Here is a 27,653-nt window from a genome sequence, read left to right on the forward strand (position 1 = left end):
GACGGCTGAGGTTCACCAAAGAGGTCGTGATGGAGATCTGTCACCTGCTGCAGCCCTGCAGCCTCAGAGCAGGGCAAGGACAGCATTGCCTGTGGTTGTCAAGGTGACCGTGGTGCTGACCTTCTACGGCTCTGGATCCTTTCAGGCTTCTGCTGGCGAGCTGTGCAACATCTCACAGTGTGCACTGCACTGCTGCATAAGGGAGGACACGGAGGCACTGTACAAGGTGCGCAAAAGGTTCATCACGTTCCCTCTTGATAGAGAGAAGCAGAATGAGCGAGCAAGAGCTGTATTGCTATGTGTGCTCCACATCTCAACTCGACCATCTTCATGAATGGAAAGGGGTCCCACGCCCTGAATGTGCAGCTGATGTGCGACCACACGCAGCGCACCATGGAGGTCAATGCCCGCTACCCTGGCAGCAGTCCCGATGCCTTCACTATGCGGCAGTCCAACATGCCAGCTATCTTTGAACTGGCTCGGCAAGTGAAAGGCTGACTACTGGGTGACAAGAGTTATCCCCTCATGAGGTGGCTCATAACCCCAGTCAGGAATACACCCACACTTGCAGAGTGGGCCTACAATGAGAGTTATGCTGTCATACGCAACGTCATTGAGCATACCATAGGCGTCCTGAAGCAACAGTTCTGCTGTCTGGTCCATTCTGTTGGAGCCCTGCAGTACTCAACTGAGCAGGTGTCAAGATTCATCGTGGTATGCTGCACAACCTCGCCATTATAGGGAACAGCCCTTGCCACCGATTATCCGGCAAGATCCTGAGCCGGTGGAAGAGGAGGAAGAGGCTGAGGAGGAGGAGACGGAGGGGGAAGTGGAGGAAGACATAACGGGACAACAAGGAACACTGGCCCTGTGCGCCAGGGTTCTGCGTGCTCACCTGATCCGTGAGCGATATCAATAACGTGAACGACATCTCCCAGCTCACCAACAGTCCTACACTCCCCACATGACCATCAAATTGCCCTCCAGCTGATTACACATTATTTTCTCTCTCAGCTCACTGCAAAAAAAACCACCACCAAATGCAAATTCAAAGTCACATTTATCAATTAACAAATTAAATAATGCAAACATAAGGAGACTATTCACCCTTGTGCATTCCCTTAGTGCCTGTTGTTCATGTGCCTTTACCTATCCTAGTGCTTCTATGAGGTGGCTGGGGCATGTGTGGTGCAAGGCCATCTTCACACTCCTCCATTGGAGGATGACCTCGAGCAACTCTGGGCCGGGAGGGCCCGGCTTCAGACTGCACCATCTCGCCTGGGCTGCAGCAGTCTGGCCTGACTGGCCGAGTGGCAACAGCAAGGAAACTGGTAGTGACGGGGTGGAAGCAGGAATGTTATCGTCCAGAGAGAGGACAGCAGGTTCGACTGCCATGGCGCCACTGCCACTCACACGGGGCAGCGCCTTAGCAATCCTGGTGATCGGCTGGAGAACGTATTGCTGGAGTGCTGTGATGCTATGGAAGCCCTGTTCCACAGTGGTCCCCAGAGCAACGATAGCAGCAGTCTGAGCTTTCATAGCAACAGTCTGAGCTTCAACCGAAGCTTGCAGACCTTTGATAAAATTGGTTTGTGCTGCCATCGGCCATCACGACGCTGCCTCCTGGTGCGTTCCTCAGGTGTGCTGATGGAGCTGACCACCCGTTCCACGTGGGTTAGGATGGGCACCAGCTCTGCCAAGTTTGAGGTGGACCCCTCCATGTCCCTTGACGTTGTGTGCAGGCTTTCTGGCAGGCTTTTCAGTGCGCCAAGCATTTTGTGGTGTACCCCCATCAGCCTTCTTCTGTAGCTTGGCCCATCGAAGTCATCCTGACAACTCGGCAGCAGAACCATTGAGCGACCGCGCCCTCCGGCGAGCTGGCACCTGTGATATCCGTTTCCCCCCCCCCTCCTTCCCCGGCTCCTGTGCACTTGTGCCCGGTGTCTCACCACATGCAGATCCCTCCTCTAACCTAGCCTCTAAAGGATGCGCAGTGTCAGTATCTGAGCTGGTGGATGCAAGTATCAGATCGAGTGATGGTGTGGCTCCAGTTCTTGAGTATCTGCAATGACAAAGGGAAACAGCTTGAGTTGTGGAGCGGGGAAGAGGAGCAAGTAAGACATGCGTGCTAACACTATCTGTAGCACATGAGTCAGAAAAGATTGTGGGATAAGGGAGATGTGAGAAATGAGAAGGAGCATTAAGTATGCAGAGACCCTCTTTGTCGGGACCTCCAGCGCCGCCAGTGGCCACGGCGCAGCGACGGCCCGCCCAATGATCCACAGCACCATCTCCTCCGGTGGTGGGGAAGAAGGACGTGTAAGAGTGCCTATCCTCCCTCAGGTCCCTCCTGCTGCTGGCTGTTATGCACCACCTTCTCCTGCAAAACAGAGGGCAGTGTGTCATTGAGCATCCTGCAAGGTGTCTGGGTGATGTGCCTGTCCTGGTTGAGTAAGTGCTAGCGTGTGACCTGTGAGTGATGGTTGTGTGGCCTGCAAGTGTGGTACTATGTGAGGGTGAGATGCAGTATGCCAAGTGCAGTGTTGCGTATGGATGGGCATTGTTTGTTGATGGGTGGGTGACAGGGGGTGTCGTGCATGGATCAATGGTGCAGTTGGTAGGATGTGCCACTTGCGTTCACTCATCTTGACCACTCCTGTCAAATCATTGAACTTTTCTCGGCTCTGCACCCAAGTGCACGGTGCAGTGCTCCTGGCATTCACCTGCTTGGCCATTCCCTCCCAATGCTTGTGCAGTTGGTGTCTGGAGGGTTTCCTACCACCCTGTGGGTACAGGATGGCCCTCCTTTTGTCCACTCCCTCCACCAGGGCCTTCAGTGCGTGGTCAAAGAAGCTTGGGGTGCGCTCTCTTGCCAGTCCAGCAATCCTTCCTGCCATCCTGCGCTGCTCTCAATTGACTGTGTATCTCCCCTTTAAAGAGGTGCAGGCTGCCTCTAACAAGTGCTGACCACAGCCCATTTTGGGCCTCCTGTTTGTGCATGCAGCCACGCAACAGTGTGGGTAGTGCTGGCTGCACATAGAAATCATATTAATGACCAGGTAGCACAAAGCTCACGTGCTGCCTGCATCAGAAGCATCGGGCACGGGTTAATCGCAGATCGCGATGCCTGCACCCTATTTCAGGGGTTATCGAATTTAACCCCCATAGAGATTAAAGTGAAACAGAAAAAAAAAGAGGCTTATAATAAATGTAAAGTTCATAATACAGTAGAGAACCAGGCTGAATGCAGAAAGTATCTAAAGGAGATCTAACAGAAAGGGAATAAGAGGGGCAAAGAGAAAGTATGAGAATAGGTTAGCGGCTAAGATAAAAGGGAATCCAAAAGTCTTTTATAAACATATAAATAGTAAAAGGGTAGTCAAAGGAAGGGTGGGACTGATTAGGGACAAAAAAAATCTTCTTATGGAGGCAGAGGGCATGACTGAGGTACTAAATGAATACTTCGCACCTGTCTTCACTAGAGAAAAGAATGCTGATATTGTAGCAGTAAAGGAGGAGGTAGTAGCGATAGTAGATAGGATAAAAATAGATAAAGAGGAGGTACTTAAAAGATTGGCAGTACTCAAAGTAGAAAAGTCACTCAGTGCAGATGGGATCCATCCTCGGTTACTGAGGGAAGTACGGGTGGAAATTGTGGAGGCTCTGGCCACAATCTTCCAATCCTCCTTAGATATGGGACGATGCCGGAGGACTAGAGAATTGCAAATGTTACACCCCTGTTCAAAAAAGGGGAGAGGGATAAGCCCGGCAATTACTGGCCAATCAGCCTAAGGTCAGTGGTGGGGAAACTTTGGAGTCAATAAACTGGGACAAGATTAATTGGCACTTGAAAAAGAATAGGTTAATTAATGAGAGTCAGCACGGATTTGTTAAAGAAAAATCGTGTTTGACTAATTTGATTGAGTTCTTTAATAAAGTAACGGGGAAGGTTGAAGAGGGAGTGCGGTTGATGTTGTGTATATGGACTTTCAAAAGGCATTTGATACAGTACCACATAATAGACTTGTTAACAAAATTAAAGCCCCTTGGGATTAAAGGGACTGTGCCAGCGTGAATACAAAATTGGCTAAGGGACAGAAAGCAGATAGTGGTGAACAGTTGTTTTTCAAACTGGAGGGAAGTATACAGTGGTGTTCCTCAGGGGTCAGTATTAGGATCACTGCTCTTTTTGATATATATTAATGAGCTGGACTTGTGTATAGAGGGTATAAACTTCAAAGTTTGCAGATGACATGAAACTCGGAAATGTAGTAAACAATGTGGAGGATAGTAACAGACTTCAGGAGGACACAGGCAGACTGGTGAAATGGGCAGACACATGGTAGATGAAATTTAATGCAGAGAAGTGTGAAGTGATACATTTTGGTAGGAAGATGAGGAGGTGCATTATAAACTAAATGGTACAATTTTAAAGGGGGTGCAGGAACAGATAAACCTGGGGGTGCACACATCCAAATCTTTGAAGGTGGTAGGACAAGTTGAGAAGGCTGTTAAAAAAGCATATGGGATCCTGGCATTGAGCACAAAAGCAAGGAAGTTATGCTAGATCTTTATAAAACACTGGTTAGGCCTCAGCTGAAGTATTGCGTTAAATTTTGGGCACCACACTTTAGGAAGGATGTCAAGGCCTTAGAGAGGCTAGAAGAGATTTACTAAAATGGTACCAGGGATGAGGGACTTCAGTTATGTGGAGAGATTGGAGAAGCTGGGGTTGTTCTCCTTTGACGGTTAAAGGGCAATTTGATAGAGATGTTCAAAATCATGAACGTTTTTTATAGAGTAAATAAGGAGAAACTGTTCTCAGTGGCAGAAGGGTCGGTAACCAGAGGACACAGATTTAAGGTGATCAGCAAAAGAGCCAGAGATGACTTTGTAATGATCTGGAATGCACTGCCTGTAGGGGTGGTGGAAGCAGATTCAATAGTAGCTTTCAAAAGGGAATTAGATAAATATTTGAAGGGAAAAGATTTACAGGGCGACAGGGAAAGAGCAGGGGAATAGGTCGAATTGGGTAGCTCTTTCAAAGAGCCGGCACTGGCACGATGGGCCGAATGGCCTCCTCCTGTGCTGTACTTACTATCATACTGTGGTGATCTGGAGAACAGCAGAGAGGAGAGCAGATTGGGGAACAGCAGAAAGAAGAGCAACAGAGAGGCCGAGGTCGCAGGAGGCACTACCCACGCGAGAGGGTCTACAGACTGAAGCTCAGCTTCCTTGACCTATCTGAAAAGCAGTGCCTAAGCAGGCTCAGATTGAGCCGGCAGGTGGTCGCAGATATCTGCAGCCTCCTTCAAAAAGTGCTGCTCCCTGCTTCATCTTGTGGCCACGCATTGCCTGTGGTAAAAGTCACCACTGCCCTCAATTTTGTTTGCAACTGGCTCCTTCCAGTGTGCCTCCGGAGACATCTCCAGGGTCTTTCAGTCAGCTGCACATGAATGTAGAAGGCAGGTAATGGATGAGTTGTTTACCAGGGTGCCCACTTATGTCAACTTCCCCCTCAATAGCCAGAATGAGTGGACAGCTGGTTTTGCCTCACTGGCTGGCTTCCCACAGGTGCAGGGTGCCATCAATTGCACTAAATGAACGGTGATTTGAGAGTTGCGAATTAAAGGGCCACCTACGTTACAATCAAACACAATCAGGAAACATTCGTAAACTTACCCATCTGCCCAGCCAAAGATAATTATGCCACCAAAAGGTACGCTGGAAAATACCAGCCGTACACTACTTTTTGAAAGCGAGATGACTATTAATGACTGCGACAAGAAAAAATTAAATTTTAAAAATGTGGAATGTCAATTACTCTTATTTGAATATTTTTTTCATCATTAAATAAAATATAAAAATTAAAAATGTAACATTTTAAAAAAAAAACTTTTAACTTCTGTAAGCTTCAGTAAATTAAATAATTTCCTTGGCTTTTTATAATAAGGAATGTTAAATTTTTATTTAAACTAACAGAGAATGTCACTTTAAACGAATGAGTTTTACTTACCTGCTTGTGGGCGGGGCTTCCATTCTCACATTTGCTATGCGCAGCAGCCCACACTGTTCAAGGCTGGCCTGATCTCACGGTTTATTTCCAGCCTCTCAATTCAGGCAATTCCATGCCATGGACACGGGATAAGTTAAATTAGTTCATTTTATTCGTAGGGGCTGCTGCGGACTTTGCCACGCCAGTCAGAGCAATTTCCGGCCCGTTGTGCAGCAGAGGGGATTAGAGATGGAGGACAACCAAGGCGTTCATCAATCATCTTCTGATGACGAGAACATTGAAGAAGAGCAGGAGGAAGATGAGCAATATGAAGATGGGGCACCCATCGCCAGACCAGTCACATACATTGCTGCCCTCATATCTCAAAGGTTCACTTAGTTAGTCAGACAGGGAAAAATAAAAATTGAAATCCTCCGGCCCGCTCCGACCACGACCAACTCCTCCCTTTGCACAAAACAATCCTCAACCACACATACACCCGTTGCACATCTGCCCAATGGGTCCTGTCATGTACTGACATTTACCATGGAGCAAATTAAAGGGCAAGTTAGCACTCGGGACACAATAATGGGCAAGATATGGAAGTGGTGCCAATCAATAAGTGTTATTTGCCGATATGAAAAATGAAACTTCACAACATAACATTTTGTCAAACACCCACATACATACCCTTGGTGAATTACAATTGCTTTAACTTATGTTTCCGTTGTGGTGCTTCTATGTGGTGCATCCCCTGTGGCTTCAGCAGAGGTCGAGGCAGGCTGCTCAGATCCTTGCCATGACTGCTGAGATGCTTTTGGCCTATGACCTCTGGGTTTTAGAGCTCGAGGGCCCCGCCAAAGACTGCTCCGCCTGATCCTGTGCAGCGGCAGACTCGACTATAGGGAGAGGAGGCAGCATTTCGGGTACTGGTTGATAGGGGGGTGGGTGGCGGGGAACAATAGGTGAGACGTGGGAGCGCTTTGAGTGGAGTTCCCACTTCCATGTCCCATTTTGCCTTCATCCTTCTCCTGGGCCAGTGCCATATCACTCCCACCACTGTGCTGGAGAGCAGCTTACTGTAAATCAGTGTCACGTTGTAAGGTAAGGTATCTGTCATGCTGTTCAAGGTGGCAGACATCTCCTGCAAGGCCGTGGTCGTGGCCTGCATAGACTCATTTGAGAGCAGTGCTTGAAGCTCCATGGAGGCGGCCATCCTCTCCAAGGCAGACATTCTCGCAATTACCTGTGACACCAATCCACTACTGTTGGCGTAGGACTCCTCCATCCTCTCCGCTATTGTGGACAGTGTGCGTGGCACATTTGCCAGTAAGTCGCAAAGTTGCTGCTGTACCTCAATCATTCTTCTCAACAATGGCCCCCGGGGTTCAGCATCTGTGTCCAGCTGAGCAGAGCTTGGAGAGGAGTGCGCCCTCCAAAGTGGACTCTCCACAACTGCCCCTGCCATCAGCATCTGCTCGTGCTCACTTGTAAATTGTGAATCACCAAGTGAAAACCCAACCAACTATCTAGCAGGACCCACCAAAGTGCGAGTATTTGTGCTGGTGCATGGCTGTATGTTCTGTGACAGTGCACCCTCAGAAGGAATGAGATCCTCTGAGGAATCGTTGTCATCCGCAGACTCTTGCTCGACGTGTGAAGGCCCCAGAAGACAAAAGAAAGCAATATGAATTAGTCCTGTCAAAGTAACAATTTTGACAATCACCATACTCAGGCTTCTTATAGTTCAATCGTTGATGAAATAAAGTCAGCATGTGTGTCAGAGATTTTAAAAATTCTGTCACCAAGCATCTGCGAGTTCCCAGTTTCTCCATCTCCGATCGAGAGGGAAGTAGAGGTGCCACTTTTCTCCATGGTGCGCTCTGCATCTGTGAGCTGCACAATTTGTGACAGGTCACATTCAATCTTTTCCCTCTCCCTTGCGTTTTGCACTGTTGTCTCCTATAAGGGGTGAACCAGCAGACCTGTGAGTGACTGAAGATCACGTATTCACCCGATGGATGCAGAGCAGTGGGTTAGGCTGACTATCAAACAGATATTACAGATGGCTACATCACATTGCATCAGGATTGGGGGGAATGTACACGGTGGATGGTTACATGGGGAGGTGAGGAAGGATGGGTGCTACTGAAACTTGAGTGGGTGTGAGAAGTGTTATGTTGGAGTATGCTTGGCAAGACAGAGTGAGGTGGGGGGGGGTTTGTTGTACACCACAGGATGTTGGTGAATCAGCAACTGTACTCACTTTTCCTGACCCAGTTAGGTGCTGGCCTTGTTCTTCATGAATCCATGGTAAATACCTCCTGGCTCCTCCAAATTCCATTTTTGCATTGGCCCTTTAAATAGTGGACTTCAGATCGCATCATGCGGTTACACATCATGTCCGCTGCGCAGCTTAGAGGCACAAAACCCAGAAGGAAAAATGTAATCATTTAATCAAGTTGAGATTGCAGAATCTGACCCGCTAATATTACTTCCGGGTTTTGTGCATGCAACTCCCCCCCGCCGCTCGAAACTTGCCTTTGTGTTAATAACAGGGCCAAGTTCTCAGCTAGTTTAAACCATCACTCAGGCTTTTAGCCCTGGTGTTTCCTGTATAATTTGGCCATAAAATCTTCTCACCTAATTCAAGCCATAAAACCACGAGGTCAATTGCACCAGGAAGACCTGTGTTAAGACTACCGGCATCCCTTACTAGTATGAGAAGCCATAATCCCTAACTTAAACCACATGTTAACACCTAATGGAACATAAAAATGTCACCTCTTCCCATCTATGTGAAAAAACTCTTGAGAAATGCAAGATTATTGTATGTGGGGGGTCATAAAAATCATAGCCACAAAGTCTGTCTCGCTGGGGGAAACCCATGTTCCACCCACTCATTGACAGGCACAGAATAGTTCCTTATAAAGCGGACAAGATAACAGCTTTGAATAGCCAGCCTACCAAATAGCTGAAGACTACGTGTGTGATTAACAACGTTCAGAGCTCACATGACTTCTTCATTATGAGCAGCATGGTTGGGTCAATTTCCTTCATTCCCTGGGATGCAGGCATTAGCATCTGGAGTGTTGACCCAATGAGTCTCCTTTTGGCAGTAGGGTTATCCTTTCCCACTTGGATTTCCAGCCATGAGACAAGCAGAACGATCGAGCATGAGGGTTTGCTCGCATTGGAGGCTCCTCCGTGGTGCAGGGAGCCATTGACTGCACGCATATTGCCTTGCCTGCTCCACATATCAACACGGCCATCTTCATGAACAGAAAGCAGTTCCACTCCCTGAACGTGCAGCTGCTCTGCATCCACATGCATTGTATCATGGACGTCAATATCCGCCACCCTGGGAGCAGTCACAATGCCTTTGTACGCGACAGTCCAACATACCAGCTATCTTTCAACCGGCTCAGTAAGTCAAAGGCTGGTTACTGGGTGACAACGGTTATCCCCTCATGTGGTGGCTCATGACTCTGGTGCAGCATGCACGCACATGTGAAGAGTGGGTCTACAATGAGAGCCATGCTGCCAAACGCAACATTGTGAAGCATACCATAGGCCTCCTGAAGCAACGCCTCCAGTGCCTGGACCAGTCTGGAAAGCCCTGCAGTACTCCGCTGAGTTGGTGGGAAGATTCATCGTGGTATGCTGCATGTTGCACAACTTCGCCATTATAAGAGACCAGCACTTGCCACTGATGATCCGGCAAGACCCTGAGTCAGAGGACGAGGAGGAGGAAGAGGAAGGAGGGGGAGGAGCCGGAGGAGGAAGTGGAGGAAGACGCAAGGGGGCAACAAGGAACACACACCTTGTCTGCAAGGGCTCTGAGTGCTCACCTGATCCGTGCCTGGTATCAATAATATGAACGACATTTCCCAACTCACCAACAGTCTTGCACTCCCCACCCTGTCCGCTCCCACATAACCAACAAATCGCCCTCCAGCTGATTACATGTTGCTTTCTCCCTCAGCTCATTGCAGAAATAAAAACCACCACTGAATGCAAATTCAAAGTCAAATTTATCAATTAACAAATTAAATAATGCAAATATTCACCCTTGTGCATTCCCTTAGTGCCTGTTGTTCGTGTGCCTTTACCTATCCTAGTGCTCCTATGAGGTGCATCCCCAGTGGCTGGAGCATGGGTGATGGAAGACTGCTGGCCTTCAATTGAGGAGCGTGCAGATGACTTTAGGGGATGACCTCGAGCAGCTCTGGGCCAAGAGGGCCCAGCTTCAAACTGCATCATCTCGGCCTGGGCTGCAGCAATCTCGCCTGGCTGGCTGACAGGCAACAACAAGGGCAATGGCGGAGTGGCAGGGGTGGGAGCAGGAATGTTATCATCCAGAGAGAGGACAGCAGGTCCAACCACCATGGTTCCACGGCAATCGCGTGGGGCGCGCCTTAGCAATCCTGGCGATCAGCTAGAGAACGGATTGCTGGAGTGCTGTGACGCCCTGGCAGCCCCATTCCACAGTGGTCCCCATGATAGCAGCAGTCTGAGCTTCCATTGCAGCAGCCTGAGCTTCAATCATATCTTGCAGACCTTTCATCACATTGGTTTGTGCTGCAATGGAAGCAGAGATATTGGCCATCAGGCGCTGCGTCATGGTGGGTTCTACAGGTGCGCTGATGGAGGTGACCACCCGTTCCACATGAGAAAGGATGGGCTCCAAGCTCTGCGCAAAGCCCTGTGCCAAGTTCGAGGTGGACTCCTCCATGCCCCTTGTCATTGTGTGCAGACTTTCTGGCAGGCTTTCTGGTGCACCAAGCATTTGGTGGTGTACACCCATCAGCCATCTTATGTAGCCTGGCCCTTCAAAGTCCTTATCTGACACCTCTGCAGCAGAACTAGTGTGCGACCTCGCCCTCCAGTGAGCGGACACCTGTGGTATCATTTCGCCCGCCCCGGCTCCTGCGCACTTGTGCCTGGCATCTCACCACATGCAGATTCCTCGTCTAACCTAGCCTCTAAAGGACGCAAGTGTCAGATTGAGTGACAGTGTGGCTTCAGTGTCCTCCACCTCCTCCATGGACAGTGCCAGCACCTGTTCTTGGGTATCTGTAAATGACAAAGGGAAATAGGTTGAGTTGTGGAGTGGGGAGAGGAGCAAGTAAGACGTGCGTGCCGACAGCATCTGCACCACATGAGTCAGAAAAGATTGTGGGAGAAGGGAAATGTGGGAAACGAGAAGGAGCATTAGATATGGAGAGACCCCCTTCATCGGGGCCACCAGTGCGGCATGTGGTCATGGCTGCAGTGACGGCCGCCCAATGATCCGAAGCACGGTCTCCTCCATGGGAGTGAGGACGTGTAGGAGTCTTTGTCCTTCCTCAAGTCTTTCCTGCTGCTGGCTGTTATGTGCCACCTTCTCCTGCAAGACAGAGGGCAGTGTGTCAGTGAGTATCCTGCAAGGTGTGTGGGTGATGTGCCTGTCATGATTGAATAGCTACCAATGTGTGTAACCTGTGATTTGTGAATGTGTGGCCTGCAAGTGTGATACTATGTGAGGGTGAGATGCAGCATGCCAAGTGCAGCTTTACATACGGATGGGCAGTGCCTGTTGATGGGTGGGTGACGGGGAGTGTTGTGGATCAGTGGTGCAGTTGGTAGGATGTGCCACTTGACACTTGCATTCACTCACCTTGGCCACTCATGTCAAATCATTGAACTTCTTTTGGTATTGCACCCACATGCATGGTGCTATGTTCCTGGCGTTGACTTCCTGGGCCGTAGCCTTCCACTGCTTGTGAGGGTGGAGTCTGGAGGGTCTCCTGCTACCCTGTGGGTACAGGTTGGCCCTCCTTTCGTCCACCCCCTCCACCAGGGTCACCAGTGCATCATCTGAGAAGCGTGAGGCGCACTCTCGTACCGGTCCCGCGATCCTTCCTGCCATCTTTCCCTCCTCCCAGTAGACTGTGCATCTGCCCTTTAAAATGTGCACCTGCACCTTTAAGAGGTGACGAGCACTGGCCATGCTCCATTTTGAGCTTCATGATTCTCCATGCAGCCTCTCAGCAAGCCTGCTGAGAGAGTGCATGGAAGAATCATTCTAATTAGCAGGCAGCACGACGTTCACGTACAGCCTGCACAGGAAGCACCAGGTACAGCCTGTACAAGGGGAAAGCCAGGTGGGATTGTGGAGTTTGCTGCTTTGTAGAGGATTCCACAAAAGCATTTGAATGCTTTGCCGATTCGTTATTCTGTGGGATAGTAACAATGATTCATACAACAGGTTCTATAAACAAAGTCCAATTAGCTTTCCTGAAGTTCCATCGGGGTTTCTTTGTACTTTTGATGAGTGGTATTCGCAGGCCGACATGGTTAAGTGATGGTCAGTGTTGACTGTGTGGAAAGCCATTGAGAACACTGCATGATGCTGGTTGTGGGTGATTGGTGATTGATGTGACCCAGCAGATGTCAGGGGAATGGTCTTGACCCTGTCTCACTGAGCGGTAGGTGCCATGCTGTTTAGGGTCGTGGATCAGCGCAAAGTCATTACCAGGTTCCCAGCTTTGTAACCAATCACCATCTTCATTGTGAATAACTCCAAAATCTATCTGGATACTGTTCCAGAACAAAAGATGACCTATTGTACCACCATGCATCTTTCTTCAGGCTTAAATATAAATTCCATTCAATTCATTATGATTCCAGAAATTATTGCTTAAGACTGTTAGTCCTTCCTATGTTGCTTAGCAATTTTATGTTTTGTTTGAATGGACCTATCATGCAAATCACTGATTATGGAGCAGGAGCTAAGCTGGTTTTTCCACATTGACTGCCAGGAGATTAATTAGAACCAGGTTTTCTGAGATACACTAGAATGGGGGAGGATGGAGTGGAACAGCTTATTGTATATACTTTACATTTAATGATGTATTAAATTGGTCTTTGCTTTACGTGAAATATTTTTAAAATATTTCATTATGCCGCGTGTTCGCTTATAAATACAAATTTTGTTTATAAATTGTCCACAAAACATGTAGCTTATTAATGTACTTTCAAAAGACCTTTGATAAGGTACCACATAATAGACTCATGACTAAGGTCAGAGCATGTGGAGTCAGGGGACAAGTAGCAGAATGGATAGCAAGCTGGCTACAAAACAGAAAACAGAGAGTAGGGGTTAAAGGTAGTTACTCAGACTGACAAAAGGTGGGAAGTGGTGTTCCACAAGGATCGGTGTTGGGACCACTGTTGTTCACCATTTACATAAACGATTTGGACTCGGGAATCAAAAGTACAATTTCAAAAGTACAATTTCAAAATTTGCGGATGACACCAAATTGGGGGTATAGTTAATACCGGGGAGGTCTGCGACAAAATACAGGAAATCATTAATAAACTTGCAGAATGGGCGTGTAATTGGCAAATGAATTTCAATATAGATAAGTGTGAGGTATTACATTTGGTTAGGAAGAATTAGGGTGCCACCTTCTATTTGTATAAGAGTCTGAATGGGGTAGAGGAGCAGAGGGATCTGGAGATACAAATACACAAATCACTAAAAGTAGCGACGCTGGTTAATAAGGCCATTCAGTGCTATAAGACCAAGGGACCCTTCCCCAATGTTCCCAGCTCCCCCCATCCAGTAATACCAGACCCAGGACTCACTCTCCAGTGCTACCAGGTCCCATGAGCACATGCACACAACAGAAATCCCATCCTCTAGTTCTGACACACCCTATTTTGAAGACAGGTCAGTCGAAATCCAGGCTTTTGAAGCAGGCTGAGGCCTTTAAATAAAAGCTTTAATAAAAGGCCACATAGTTGAATTGCAAAGAATTATGAAGAATTACACAGATGCACAGCACAGAAACAGGCCATTCGGTCCAACAGGTCCATGCCGGTGTTTATGCTCCACTCGAGCCTCCTCCCTCTCTACTTCATCTAACCCTATCAGCATATCCTTCTAATCCTTTCTCCCTCATGTGTTTGTCTAGCTTCCACTTAAATGTATCTATGCCAGTCGTCTCAACGACTCCTTGTGGTAGCGGGTTCTACATTCTAACCAGTCTCTGGGTAAAGAATTTTCTCCTGAATTCCATATTGTGACTATCTTATATTTACGATCCCTAGTACTGGTCTCCCCCACAAGTGGAAACATCTTCTCTATGTCTACCCTATCAAACCCTTTCATAATCTTAAAGACATCTATCAGGTCACTCTCAGTCTTCTTTTTTCTGGAGAAAAGAGCCACAGCCTGCTCAATCTTTCCTGTTGGGAAAACCTCTCAGTTCAGGTATTATCCTAGTAAATCTTTTTTGCACTTTCTCCAGTGCCTCTATCCTTTTTATAAAATGGAGACCGACTGTTCACTGCATTCCAAGTGTGGTCTAACCAAGGTTCCTATATAAATTTAACATAACTTCTCTGCTTTTCAATTCTATCCCTCTAGAAATGAACCCCAGCGCTTGGTTTGCTTTTCTTAATGGCCTTATTAACGTGCGTCGCTACTTTTAGTGATTTGTGTAGCTGTACCCCAGATCCCTCTGCTCCTCTATTGCATTAAGACTCTTATTATCCAAGAAGTATGTGGCCCCTTTATTCTTCCGACCAAAATGTAAAACCTCACGCTTATCTATATTGAAATTCATTTGCCCATTCTACAAGTTTATTAATGTCTTCCTGTGTTTTGTCGCAGTCCTCCTCGGTATTAACTATATCCCCCAATTTGGTGTCGTCCACAAAATGACTTACTGTCACACAAGCACCCATTACCAATAATTTGTCTGTGTGGACAAGGAAAACATAAGAACATAAGAATTAGGAGCAGGTGTAGGCCATATGGCCCTTGAACCTGCTCCGCCAATCAATAAGATCATGGCTGATCTTCGACCTCGACTCCACTTTCCCGCCCGATCTCCATATCCCTTGATTCACCTCGAGTCCAAAAATCTATCGATCTCAGTCTTAAATATACTCAATGACTGAGCATCCACAGCTCTCTGGGGTAGAGAATTTGAAATATTCACAACCCTCTGAGTGAAGAAATTCCTCCTCATCTCAGTCCTCAATGTCTGAGCCCTTATCCTGGGACTAGTTCTAGACTCTCCAGCCAAGAGAAACATCCTCTCAGCATCTACCCTGTCAAGCGGTCTCAGAATCTTATATATTTGAACGAGATCACCCCTCATTCTTCTAAGCTCCGGAGAGTATAGGCCCATTCTGCTCAATCTTTCCTCATAGGACAACCCTCTCATTCCATAAATCAATCTAATGAACCTTCGTTGCACCGCCTCTAGGGCAAGTATATCCTTCCTTTGATCAGGAGGCCAAAACCGCACACGGTACTCCAGGTGTGGTCTCACCAAAGCCCTGTACAATTGTAGCAAGACTTCCTTACTCTTGTACTCCAACCCCCTTGCAACAAAGACCAACATGACATTTGCCTTCCTAATTGCTTGCACAGGAAGTTAGCATTGCTTGCATGCTAACTTCCTGTGTTTCTTGTATGAGGACACCAAAATCTCTCTGAACACCAACATTTAATAGTTTCTCACCATGTAAAAATATTCTGCTTTTCTATTCTTCCTACCAAAATGAATAACCTCACATTTCCCCACATTATACTCCATCTGCCACCTTCTTGCCCACTCACTTAACCTGTCTATATCCCTTTGCAGATGCTTTGTGTCCTCCTCACCGCTTACTTCCCATCTAGCTTTGTATCATCAGCAACTTTGGATACATTACACTCGGTCCCTTCATCTAAGTCATTAATATAGGTTGTAAGTAGCTGAGGCCCAAGCACTGATCATTGCGCCACTCCACTAGTTACAGCCTGCCAAATTGAAAATGACTTGTTTATCCCTATTCTCGGTTTTCTGTCCGTTAACCAATGCTCTATCCATGCTAGTATATTATCCCCAATCCCATGAGCCCTTATCTTGTGTAACAACCTTTTATGTGGCACCTTATTGAATGCCTTTTGAAAATCCAAATATAATATATCCACTGATTCCCCTTTATCTACCCTGCTAGTTGCATCCTCAAAGAAACTAATAATTTTGTCAAACATGATTTCCCTCCATAAAACCATGTTGACTCTGTCTAATCATGTTATGATTTTCTAAGTGCCCTGTTACTATATCCTTAATAATGGATTCCAGCATTTTCCTTACAACTAATGTCAGGAAAACTGGCCCATAGTTCCCTATTTTCTCCCCCTCCTTTCTTGACTAGCAGGGTTACATTAGCTACCTTCCAATCCGCTGGGACTGTTTTAGAACCTAGCGAATTTGGGAAGATCACAACCAGCGCATCCACTATCTCTGCAGCCGCCTCTTTTAGAACCCTCCTGTCCCTGGCCACTGACCAACTCTAAACTATTACTTAATCTAAGGGGTGTGACTGCTTCCTGGGTCAAAGTGTCCAGATAACCCATCCCCCTCCCTGATGCATCGCAATGTCTGCAGCTTGGACTCCAGCTCAACAACACTGAGCCGAAGTTCCTTGAGTTGCAGATATTTCCCACAGATGTGGCTGCTCGGGATCTCGCTGGTCTCCACAAACTCCCAAATGCTGCAGTAACGACACACCACCTGCCCTGCCATCCTTATCTAACCTTGGCGAAAGGCTCAGATTTCAGTGAATATCAACCCTCTTCTTGCAGGTGACTGGCAGCCTGTTCTTGAAGACGTGCTCACATACAGTGGCAACTGAGAACAAGAGACGAGAGATACCAATCCCCTTCCAGTACATGTCTGTGAAACTGTGTTGTGTCCATTAAGGACAGCCAAGCATCCAGTCAACTGGGAGTAGACCCAATCAGTGGTAAGTGTTACAGTTGCTACACATCTGCTTGGTTACTGTGGTGTTCATGTGTAAATGGTGGTGGATTGATGTCCAGCCAGTGGGCTGCTAGTATGGACCCTGCTGAGAGGGGCATGTATTCATGTCACTGTCTCAATCTGGCCAAATCTTGCAACCCAGCAATCCAAGAGCCAATAAATGGGCTTCTGACTATTGTGCTCGCTCGGCTTCCCACCTGTCAGAATGAATGGTTGGGGAAAATTGTAGGCTGCGAGCACATTCCTGGGATATTCCAGCCACCATGTCAGATGGCATCTTTAGCTTCTCCGCCATGGACTCCCAGACCTCATCCCTCAAATAGATGGATTGTCTCTCTGGTGTGACATTGTTTGTTCAACAGCACTGTCACTGCAACTAAACCTGTTACTTCTCTCCTAAACCCTCCCAGACTTTGCATGTGATGCAGACGAGTACCGCAACAAGTGACTTACACTGAGCATGAATAGGTTGTGGACACAATGCTTGTGATCTACTGCAATTGTGAGCATGCATGAATCCATTATGTGCAGCTGATCATTCTGACCCCAATTCCATTTTGTTTCAGGTACATCCCAATGGGATGTGAGGCCACGATTACTTTGGCCTACAGCGGGATGAAGAACAAACTGTGCGTCAAATCACACCACCTTGGACAAACACGTCACATACTGAGGAAGGAGTTCCTTCCATTTTACCCCAGCAGGCCTCAGTCCAGGGGCAATGAAACAGGGGTACGGTAGTATAGTGGTGATGTTATTGGACCTAGTAATCCGGAGTCATGAGTTCAAATCCCGCCACGGCAGCTGGGGAATTTAAATTCAATTAATTAATTAAATAAAATCTGGAATTAAAATACTAGTATCAGTAATGGTGGCACATGAAACTACTGGATTGTCATAAAAAGCCATCTGGTTTACTAATGTCCTTCAGGGAAGGAAACCTGCCCTCCTTACCCGGTCTGGCCTATATGTGACTCCAGACCCACAGCAATGTGGTTGATTCTTAATTACCCTCTGAAATGGCCTAGCAAGCTACTCAGTTGTACAATCTTGCTAAAAAAAGTCATAATAAGAATAAAACTGGACAGACCACTAGGCACCAGACACGACCAAGGCAGACCAAGCCCAGCCGACCCTGCAAAGTCTCCTCACTAACATCTGGGGACTTGTGCCAAAATTGGGAGAGCAGTCCCACAGGCATAGCCACACTCACAGAATCATACCTTTCAGCCAACGTCCCAGACTCTTCCATCACCATCCTTGGATATGTCTCTGACCCACCAGAGGTGGCAGTACAGTGATATATATAGTCAGGAGGGAGTGGCCCTGGGACTCCTCAACATTCACTCTGGACCCCATGAAATCTCATGGCATCAGGTCAAACATGGGCAAGGAAACCGTCTGCTGATTACCACCTACCACCCTACCTCAGTGGATGAATCAGTCCTCCTCCATGTTGAGCACCACTTGGAGGAAGCATTGAGGGTAGCAAGGAGCACAGAATGTACTCTGAGTGGGGGACTTCAATGTCCATCAACAAGAGTGGTTTGGTAGCACCACTACTGGCCGAGTCCTGAGAGGACATAGCTGCCAGACTGGGCCTGCGGCAGGAGGTGAGCAAACGAACACGAGGGAAAAATGAACTTGACCTCGTCCTCATCAATCTACCTGTCGCAAATGTATCTGTCCGGTATTGGTAGGAGTGACCACCGCACAGTCCTCATGGAGACGAAGTCCCGTCTTCGGACTGAGGACACCATCCAACGTGTTGTGTGGCACTGTCACTGTGCTAAATGAGATAGATTCAGAACAGATCTAGCAGCTCAAAACTGGGCATCCATGAGGTGCTGTGGGCCAGCAGCAGAATTGTATTCCACCACAATCTGTAACCTCATGGCCTGGCATATGCCTCACTCTACCATTACCAACAAGCCTGGGGATCAACCCTGGTTCAATGAAGAGTGTAATGAGGAGTGTAGAAGTGCACGCCGGGAGCAGCACCAAGCGTACCTAAAAATGAGGTGCCAGACTGGTGAAGCTACAACTCAGGACTACATGCATGCTAAACAGCGGAAGAAACATGCTATAGACAGAGCTAAGAGATTCCACAACCAACGGATCAGATCAAAGTTCTGCAGTCCTGCCACATCCAGTTGTGAATGGTGGTGGACAATTAAACAACTAATGGGAGGAGGAGGCTCTGTCAACATCCCCATCCTCAATGATGGCAGAGTCCAGCATGTGAGTGGCAAAGACAAGGCTGAAGCGTTTGCAACCATCTCCAGCCAGAAGTGCTGAGTGGATGATCCATCTCGGCCTCCTCCCGATATCCCCACCATCACAGAAGCCAGTCTTCAGCCAATTCGATTCACTCCACGTGATATCAAGAAACGGCTGAGTGCACTGGATACAGCAAAGGCTAAGGGCCCCGACAACATTCCGGCTGTAATGCTGACGACTTGTGCTCCAGAACTAGCCGAGCCTCTAGCCAAACTGTTCCAGTACACCTACAGCACTGGCATCTACCCGACAATGTGGAAAATTGCCCAGGTATGTCCTGTCCACTAAAAACAGGACAAATCCAATCTGGCCAATTACCACCCCATCAGTCTGCTCTCAATCATCAGCAAAGCGATGGAAGGTGTCGTCGACAGTGCTATCAAGCGGCACTTACTCACCAATAACCTACACACCGATGCTCAGTTTGGGTTCCGCCAGGACCACTCTCCTCCAGACCTCATTACAGCCTTGGTCCAAACATGGACAAAAGAGCTGAATTCCAGAGGTGAGGTGAGAGTGACTGCCCTTGACATCAAAGCAGCATTTGACCAAATGTGGCACCCAGGAACCCTAGTAAAATTGAAGTCAATGGGAATCAGGGGGAAAACTGTCCATTGACTGGAGTCATACCTAGCACAAAGGAAGATGGTATTGGTTGTTGGAGGCCAATCATCTCAGCCCCAGAACATTGCTGCATGAGTTCCTCAGGGCAGTGTCCTAGGCCCAACCATCTTCAGCTGCTTCATCAATGACCTTCCCTCCATCATAAGGTCAGAAATGGGGATGTTCGCTGACAATTGCAGTGTTCAGTTCCATTCGCAACCCATCAGATAATGAAGCAGTCCGTGCCCGCATGCAACAAGACGTGGACAACGTCCAGGCTTGAGCTCATAAGTGGCAAGTAACATTCGCGCCAGACAAGTACCAGGCAATGACCATCTCCTACAAGAGAGAGTCTAACCACCTCCCCTTGACATTCAATGGCATTACCATCACCGAATCCCCCATAATCAACATCCTGGAGGTCACCATTGACCAGAAACTTAACTGGACCAGCCATATACATACTGTGGCTACAAGAGCAGGTCAGAGGCTGGGTATTTTGCGGCGAGTGACTCACCTCCTGACTCCCCAACGCCTTTCCACCATCTACAAGGCACAAGTCAGGAGTGTGATGGAATACTCTCCACTTGCCTGAATGAGTGCAGCTCCAACAACACTCAAGAAGCTCGACCCCATCTAGGATAAAGCAGCCTGCTTGATTGGCACCCCATCCACCACCCTAAACATTCAATCCCTTCACCACCGGCGCACTGTGGCTGCAGTGTGTACCATCCACAGGATGCACTGCAGCAACTCGCCAAGGCTTCTTCGACAGCACCTCCCAAACCCGCGACCTCTACCACCTACAAGGACAAGGGCAGCAGGCACATGGGAACAACACCACCTGCACGTTCCCCTCCAAGTCACACACCATCCCAACTTGGAAATATATTGCCGTTCCTTCATCGTTGCTGGCTCAAAATCTTGGAACTCCCTTCCTAACAGCACTGTGGGAGAAGCTTCATCACACAGACTGCAGCGGTTCAAGAAGGCAGCTCACCACCACCTTCTCAAGGGAAATTAGGGATGGGCAATAAATGCTGGCCTCGCCAGCACCGCCACATTCCAGGAACGAATAAAAAAAACATGTGGAGGAGTTGGCCAAGCTCCAACCAAAAAACAAGCAGCAGGAGGCTGACACAGTCACGGTGACCTCTGGTGCCAATAATTGTAATCTGCAGATACGTGATGGTCAAGCTATCTGCCCTGCTCTTTCTGGCTTCACTGCTCACTCCCTTACAGATATGCAGTTGTAGCCCAGAGGCATTTGGGGTTATCTCTGGGGAGACTTGCCCCCCTGAGCTGTTGGCGATCGTCGCGAACTCGTGTGCAAGCAGTCACAGGTGCTAATGTTGTGATAACTGAAGCCCATCCATGCCCTCTCTCAAGTGCAGAGAAGTACCGACTTGCATCCAACGCATGGCACCACCTGTCGTTCTTCCTGACCAGCAATGGAATGGAGCACTTCACACGGACCTTGGAATGGCTTAGAACCATATTGGCAAGTTGCAGCGATGAGAGGAACCTTGGATGGAAAGTTACGAGGGGACTGCTGAGCCAAGCAGCAACTCACTGAGCTTCACTGAAGTGACCTGTTGAGGCATTGCTGACTCTGTCGTCCCCTTTGTATGTCGTGTGGAGGAAGTCACCACCACCCCACTATCCTTGGGTGACAAAGCTCCTACCCCCTCGCCACCTGACCATGCCTAGTTTGCAGCTGGCACCGTGGGCTCCAGCAGTCTGCCACATGGGGGGAGGGACAGACTGATGCCTCACCTGGCTGCAGCTAGTGAATGGCCCCCGGACTTCTCCGCACACGGAACCTCTCGGGGCTCAGGTCAATTTCTCCTCCTTGAAGGCTGCCGATTGTTGTCTGTTAAACGACGAGGTCATCCAAGGGGGTGAAAAGGTTTGGGACTTTTCAATAAGAAGAAAAGGCCACAAGAACCAAATGCTGCACCGGTTCGTTACGACTTTATCAAAGTGAGGACCCTCCCAGCCTCCTAAGCACCCAGCCAGAGGTTTGATGGGTGTCTCACATGGTTATATGCAGTTGTTTAGTCCTGCTCATTGCTGCATTTTATTCCACAAATGTATCATGGCTCACCACGGTCTCCTGGAGCTTTGCTTGATTGCCCTTAGGAGTCGGGGAGGAATTTCCCAGAGTTTTTCCACAAATTGGACAGTGGTTTTCCCTCTGGTTTTTTGTCCCCCCCGGGAGTGCCAAATGATACCTGGAGTTGGTAGCTGGTGCATGTCGTTACATTGACTGGTGCGAGTTTTGTCAACCCTGTACCTATTAAATCCATGAAAGTTGCACTACGATACTTGTTTGTCTCGTGAGTCCCGTTCTAATAAATTTCATGAAATTCTTTCTGTATCAGGTGTTTCTTTCGTGAATCCTGCATCAGTAAAATTCGTACTGTGCCTGTTACATATTTTGTGAATCCTGCATCAACTCAATCTGTGAGTTTCAGCCTGTCCCGCCTTGCAGTTTATCATGGGTGCGATGATTGAGTGAGTCTGCAGATCGTGGGGTGAATATTCAACTGGAAGCCCCATAGTGTGGCGGACCACTGCACCAGAACACAGGGACAATGGTCCCCGATCAGGACCCAGACTACCTGTGAGCAGTACTGCCGGCGATTTTAAACATCAGTGCAGAAGTGGAACTTGAAGCTGATTCACAGCCCTGGGACGCACGTAAGGGAGACATAAACGTAAGGGGGACTCAAATGTTGAAAGGAAGAGGATCACAGGAGAAAGAACTAAGAATAAGTATGGTGAAGCGGCAAGGTATTCTAAACACAAGGAGGGTATAGGGAGATATAACCTGAGGCAAATAAGAAAGGTTAAGAAAACCAATGGTGAAGGAAATAAAAATAGAAACAAAAACAATGCTGAGAAACATCGGAGTTGCAGTTCTTGTCTGCAAATGTGCAAAGCATTAGAAACGAAGTCAGGAAAAGTGGAAACACGATTAGAATGGAGGGACATGACATGGCAGCCTGGACAAAAACTCGCATTTAGCCAGGACAAGGTGGAAAGTAGACAATCATCCGCTGATAATCTGGATGTGCTGCTCGCATGAAAAATGCAGCTACGGAAATATTACACCTACAATATATTGTGCGGCATTTTAACACATACTACAGTGCCGACCACTAAAGTATAAAGCTATTTACCATTACTTCTCCCCTGCATTTGTAAAAATCTGCAGAGCCCATTTTGTGCAGTAACTTTCAAAAATTATAGGCAGCCCAAAAGCTGAGGCAACTATGCCTGTAGTGAGAAAAATGGCAAATTCTTGACATGCACTGCTCACTGCATCAGTATCAATTACTCTCCTTGCCATTCAGTAAGGGATTGGAGAGAGAATGTGAAATTACCAATGAGCAAATTAAACAGGCCTTGCGCTGGGGTGGGGCGACACTGCTCCCTGGGGTGGGGGAGATACTGCTCCCTGGGGGGGTTGGGAGAGATCACGCTCACTGGGGAAGGGGTGATACTGCTGACTGGGAGGGTTAAGAGTTTGTGCTGAGAACTCATGCTCTGAGTCAACGGGTGTACTGTAAATTTTCTATGATTCTATAATTCTAACTGCCCCATCCTACTCTCTCACCGACTTTCCTGCCCAGCGCGCCCGATGGAGGCTAATCCTGCCAATCTCCTTCCCGCCCCACTCACCCCTCCCAGTGCTGACCCTGTAGACTCTGTCAGTGGATCCTTAGCTAAGGAAGAATATACTTGCCTTAGAGGGGGTGCAACAAAAGTTCACTAGATTGATTCCTGGAATGAGAGGGTTGTCCTATGAGGAGAGGTTGAGTAGGATGGGCCTATATTCTCTACGGTTTCTAAGAATGAGAGGTGATCTCATTAAAATGTATACAATTCTTGAGGGCTTGATAGGGTAGATGCTGAGAGGTTGTTTCCCCTGGCTGGAGAGTCTAGGGGGCATAGTTTCAGGATAAGGGGTCGGACATTTAGGACTGAGATGAGGAGGAATTTCTTCACTCAGAGGGTTGTGAATCTTTGGAATTCTCTACCCCAGAGGGCTGTGGTTGCTCAGTTGTTGAGTATACTCAAGGCTGAGATCGATAGTTTTTTGGACTCTCGGAGAATCAAGGGATATGGGGATCGGGCAGGAAAATGGAGTTGAGGTCGAAGATCAGCCATGATTTGCCAAGATCTGATTGAATGGCGGAGCAGGCTCGAGGGGCTGTATGGCCTATTCCTGCTCCTATTTCTTATGTTCTTGTGTTCTTATCATCACTACATCATATTCCAATGTGGCTATTTGAGCCTGCAGCTCACCAGACAACCTTATTTACCTCACTTCACGCGTTCACACACATGCACTCTAAACCTATCTTCGGCCGTCTCATATTCTGTCTTGGTCTGATCCCACCTGATACTGTACTCTTTCTTACGCTAGTGCTATCTGTCTCTCCAAATCCTTTGTGCACCTTGTTCCTCCTTTCCAATGCTACATCCTGGTGCCCACCCCCCTGCCAAATTAGTTTAAACCCTCCCCCACAGCACTAGTGAACCTCCTCGCGAGGACATTGGTCCCAGCTCTATTGAGATACAACCCATCCGTCTTGAACAGATCTGTCCTGCCCCAGGACTGGTCCCAAATACCCCAAGAATCTGAAGCCCTCCGTCTTGCACCATGTCTCTAGCCACGCATTAACCTGCCTTATCTTCCTATTTCTGTACTCACTGGCGCGTGGCACTGGGAGTAATCCCGAGATTACTAACTTCGAGGTCCTGCTTTTTAACTTCCTCCCTCGCTCCTGAAACTCTGACCGCAGGATCTCATCCCTGAGGGGTTGCAAATGGAACTGAACACTGTGCAATCATCAGCGAACATTCCCATTTCTGACCTTATGATAGTGGGAAGGTCATTGATGAAGCAGCTGAAGATGGTTGGGCCTAGGACACTGCCCTGAGGAACTCCTGCAGCAATGTACTGTCTTATGGTTCAGAAAGTTACAACCGTGGTTGAACAACATTCCTGGGAACCATGGGTAGTCTGCTAGGGCTCCCGCTAGGCATTGAGCATGACTGGGACCATGCAGAAAGACCAAGCACAGCAGGTCAAGCTGCGAGGAGACGGAGGTCGATGAGGCGCAGAGCACTGAGCAGGAGGCCCTACCCAATGAGGGCCTGCCGGGACCAATTGTCTTATCTTAACATGACCGAGGAGGATTGCATCTGATGCCTGAGATTCACCAAGGAAGTCGTGACCAGATCTGTCAATTGGTGCGGCCACAATTGCAGCCGCAGAGCAGGGTGAGGACAGCATTGCCTGTGGCTGTGAAGGTCACCGTGGCGCTGAATTTCTATGGCTCAGGAGCATTTTAGACCTCTGCTGGCGACATGTGCAACATCTCGCAGTATGCAGTGCACTGCTGCATAAGGGAGATCACAGACGCACTGTACCGCATGAGGAACAGGTTCATCAGCTTCCCTCTCAACAGAGACAAGCAGAACGAGCGAGCACGGGGGTTCACTCACATTGCTGGCTTCCCCATGGTGCAGGTTGCCATTGATTGCACGTATCTTGCCATGCGTGCCCCGCATATCAACTCAGCCGAAAGGGCTTCCACTCCCTCAACGTGCAATTGGTGTGCGACCACATGCATCGACTCATGGAGGTCAATGCCTGCTACCCTGGGAGCAGTCACGACATCTTCATCATGCGGCAGTCCAACGTGCCAGCTTTCTTTCACCCGACTTGGCACGTCAAAGGCTGGCTACTGGGTGACAAGGGCTAATCCCCTCACGCCATGGCTCATGACACCGGTCTGGAATCCACGCACACGTGCACAGCAGACCTATAATGAGAGCCATGCTGCTACACACAACATCGTGGAGCACACCATAGGCCTCCTCAAACAATGCTTCCGCTGCCTGGACCGGTCTGGAGGAGCCCTGAGCGGGTGGGCAGATTCGTGATAGTCTGCTGCATGCTGCACAACCTCGCCATTATGAGGGACCAGCCTTTGCCACCAATGATTGGAGAAGACCCTGAGCCAGGGGTGGAGGAGGAGGAGGCTGAGGAGGAGGAGCAGGAGGAGGAGCTGAAAGAGGAAGTGGAGGAAGACGCAAGGGTGCAACAGGAACCACACGCCTTGTCTGCAAGGGCTCTGCTTGCTCGCCTGATCCATGCCCGCTATCAATAATGTCAACTACATCCCCCAACTCACCAACAGTCCTAACAATCCCCACCTTTCCGCTCCCACAAGACAATCAAATCGTCCTCCATCTGATTGCACATTGGTTTCCCCCTCAGCTCATTGCATAAATAAAAATCACCACCAAATGCAAAATCAAAGTCTCATTTATCAATAAATAAATGAAGTTATGCAAACATAGCAGAACTATTCACCCATGTGCATTCCCTTAGTGCCTTTTGTCCGTGTGCCTTTACCTATCCTAGTGCTCCTCGAGGTGCTTCCCCAGTGGCTGGAGTATGGGTGGTGGAAGGCTGCTGGCCTTCAATGGAGGAATGTCCAGATGGCCTTGAGGACGATCTCGAGCAACTCTGGGCCGGGAGAGCCCAGCTTCAGACTGCACCATCTCACCATGGGCTGCAGCAGCCTGTCCTGGCTGGCTGATAGGCAACAAAGGGGCACTGGCGGAGTGGCAGGGGTGGGAGCAGGCAGGTCGTTGTCCTGAGAGAGGACAGCAGGTCTGACTGCCATGGTGCCACTGCCACTCTCAAGGGGCGGCGCCTCAGCAATCCTGGTGATCAGCTGGAGAATGGATTGCTGGAGTGCTGTGACACCCTGGAAGCCCCGTTCCACAGTGGTCCCCAGGCCCACGATAGCAGCAGTCTGAGCTTCCAAGGCAGCAGTCTAAGCTACAAATGCAGCTGTCAGACCTTGGATGGCAGATGTTTGTGCTGCAATGGAAGCTGTGACGTCAATCATTAGACGCTGCAACATAGTGGGTTCCACAGGTGTGCTGATGGAGGTGACCATCCATTCCATATGAGAAAGGATGGGCTTCAAGCTCTGCGCAAAGCCCTGTGCCAAGTTGGAGCTGGACTCCTCCATGCCCCTTCTCATTGTCCGCAGACTTTGTGGCAGGCTTTCCAGCGCTCCAAGCATTTGTTGGTGTACACCCATCGGCCATCTTCTGTAGCCTGGCCCATCAAAGTGCTCATCTGACTCCTCTGCAGCAGAACTAGTGAGCGACCTCGTCCTCCAGCGATCTGGCACCTGTGGTATCCATTCCCCCCGCCCCAGCTCCTGCGCACTTGTGCTCGGTGTCTCACCAGGTGCAGATCCCTCCTCTAACTTAGCCTCTAAGGACATGCAGTGTCAATCTCTGAGCTGGTGGAAGCAAGTGTCAGATCGAGTGACGGTGTGGCTTCAGTGTCCCCCTTCTCCTCCTCCTCCTCCTCGGACGGTGTCACTACGTGTTCCTGGGTATCTGCAATGACAAAGGGAAACAGGTTGAGTTGTGGAGCGGGGAGAGGAGCAAGTAAGATGTGCATGCTGACTGCATCTGCAGCACGTGAGTCAGAAAAGATTATAGGAGGAGGGAGAGGTGGAAAAGGAGAAGGAGTATTAGATATGCAGAGACCCCCTTCATCAGGACCTCCAGCGTGGCATGTGGTCACAGCTGCAGCGACGGCCCACTCAATGATCCGAAGCACTGTCTCCTCTAGGGGGGTGAGGACGTGTAAGCGTGCCTATCCACCCTCATGTTCCTCCTGCTGCCGGCTGATGTGCGCCACCTTCTCCTCAAGCCAGAGGACAGTGTGTCAGTGAGTATCCTGCAAGGTGTGTGGATGATGTGCCTGTTGAGGTTGAATAGCTGCCAGTGTGTGTGACCTATGAATGGTGGTTGTGTGGCCTGCAAGTGTGGTACTATGTGCGGGTGAGATGCAGCATGCTGAGTGCAGCATTGCATATGGATGGGCAGTGTTTGTTGGTGGGTGGGTGATGGGG

The 27,653-nt window shown here is 48.7% G+C and overlaps 1 protein-coding gene across 4 annotated transcripts in view; it reads left to right on the forward strand.

Moving 5' to 3' along the window:
- The window catches only part of LOC137332374 (organic cation/carnitine transporter 2-like), a 139,740-nt gene extending 117,686 nt beyond the window's left edge, over window positions 1-22,054 (forward strand). Inside the window, exons 10-11 of one of the 4 annotated variants that reach the window (XM_067996151.1) lie at window positions 16,629-16,789; window positions 17,373-22,054. In XM_067996151.1, coding sequence (XP_067852252.1) covers window positions 16,629-16,745 — 117 coding nt within the window. In that variant the 3' untranslated portion in view covers window positions 16,746-16,789; window positions 17,373-22,054. Of the gene's footprint in view, window positions 1-6,174; window positions 6,725-16,628; window positions 16,790-17,372 lie in introns of those variants that run through there. The other 3 variants (XM_067996152.1, XM_067996149.1, XM_067996150.1) reach the window with 3 other exon arrangements.
- Window positions 22,055-27,653: the final 5,599 nt, after the last annotated feature.

The sequence above is a fragment of the Heptranchias perlo genome, chromosome 14 (genome assembly GCF_035084215.1).
Source record: "Heptranchias perlo isolate sHepPer1 chromosome 14, sHepPer1.hap1, whole genome shotgun sequence".
Classification (NCBI taxonomy): domain Eukaryota; kingdom Metazoa; phylum Chordata; class Chondrichthyes; order Hexanchiformes; family Hexanchidae; genus Heptranchias; species Heptranchias perlo.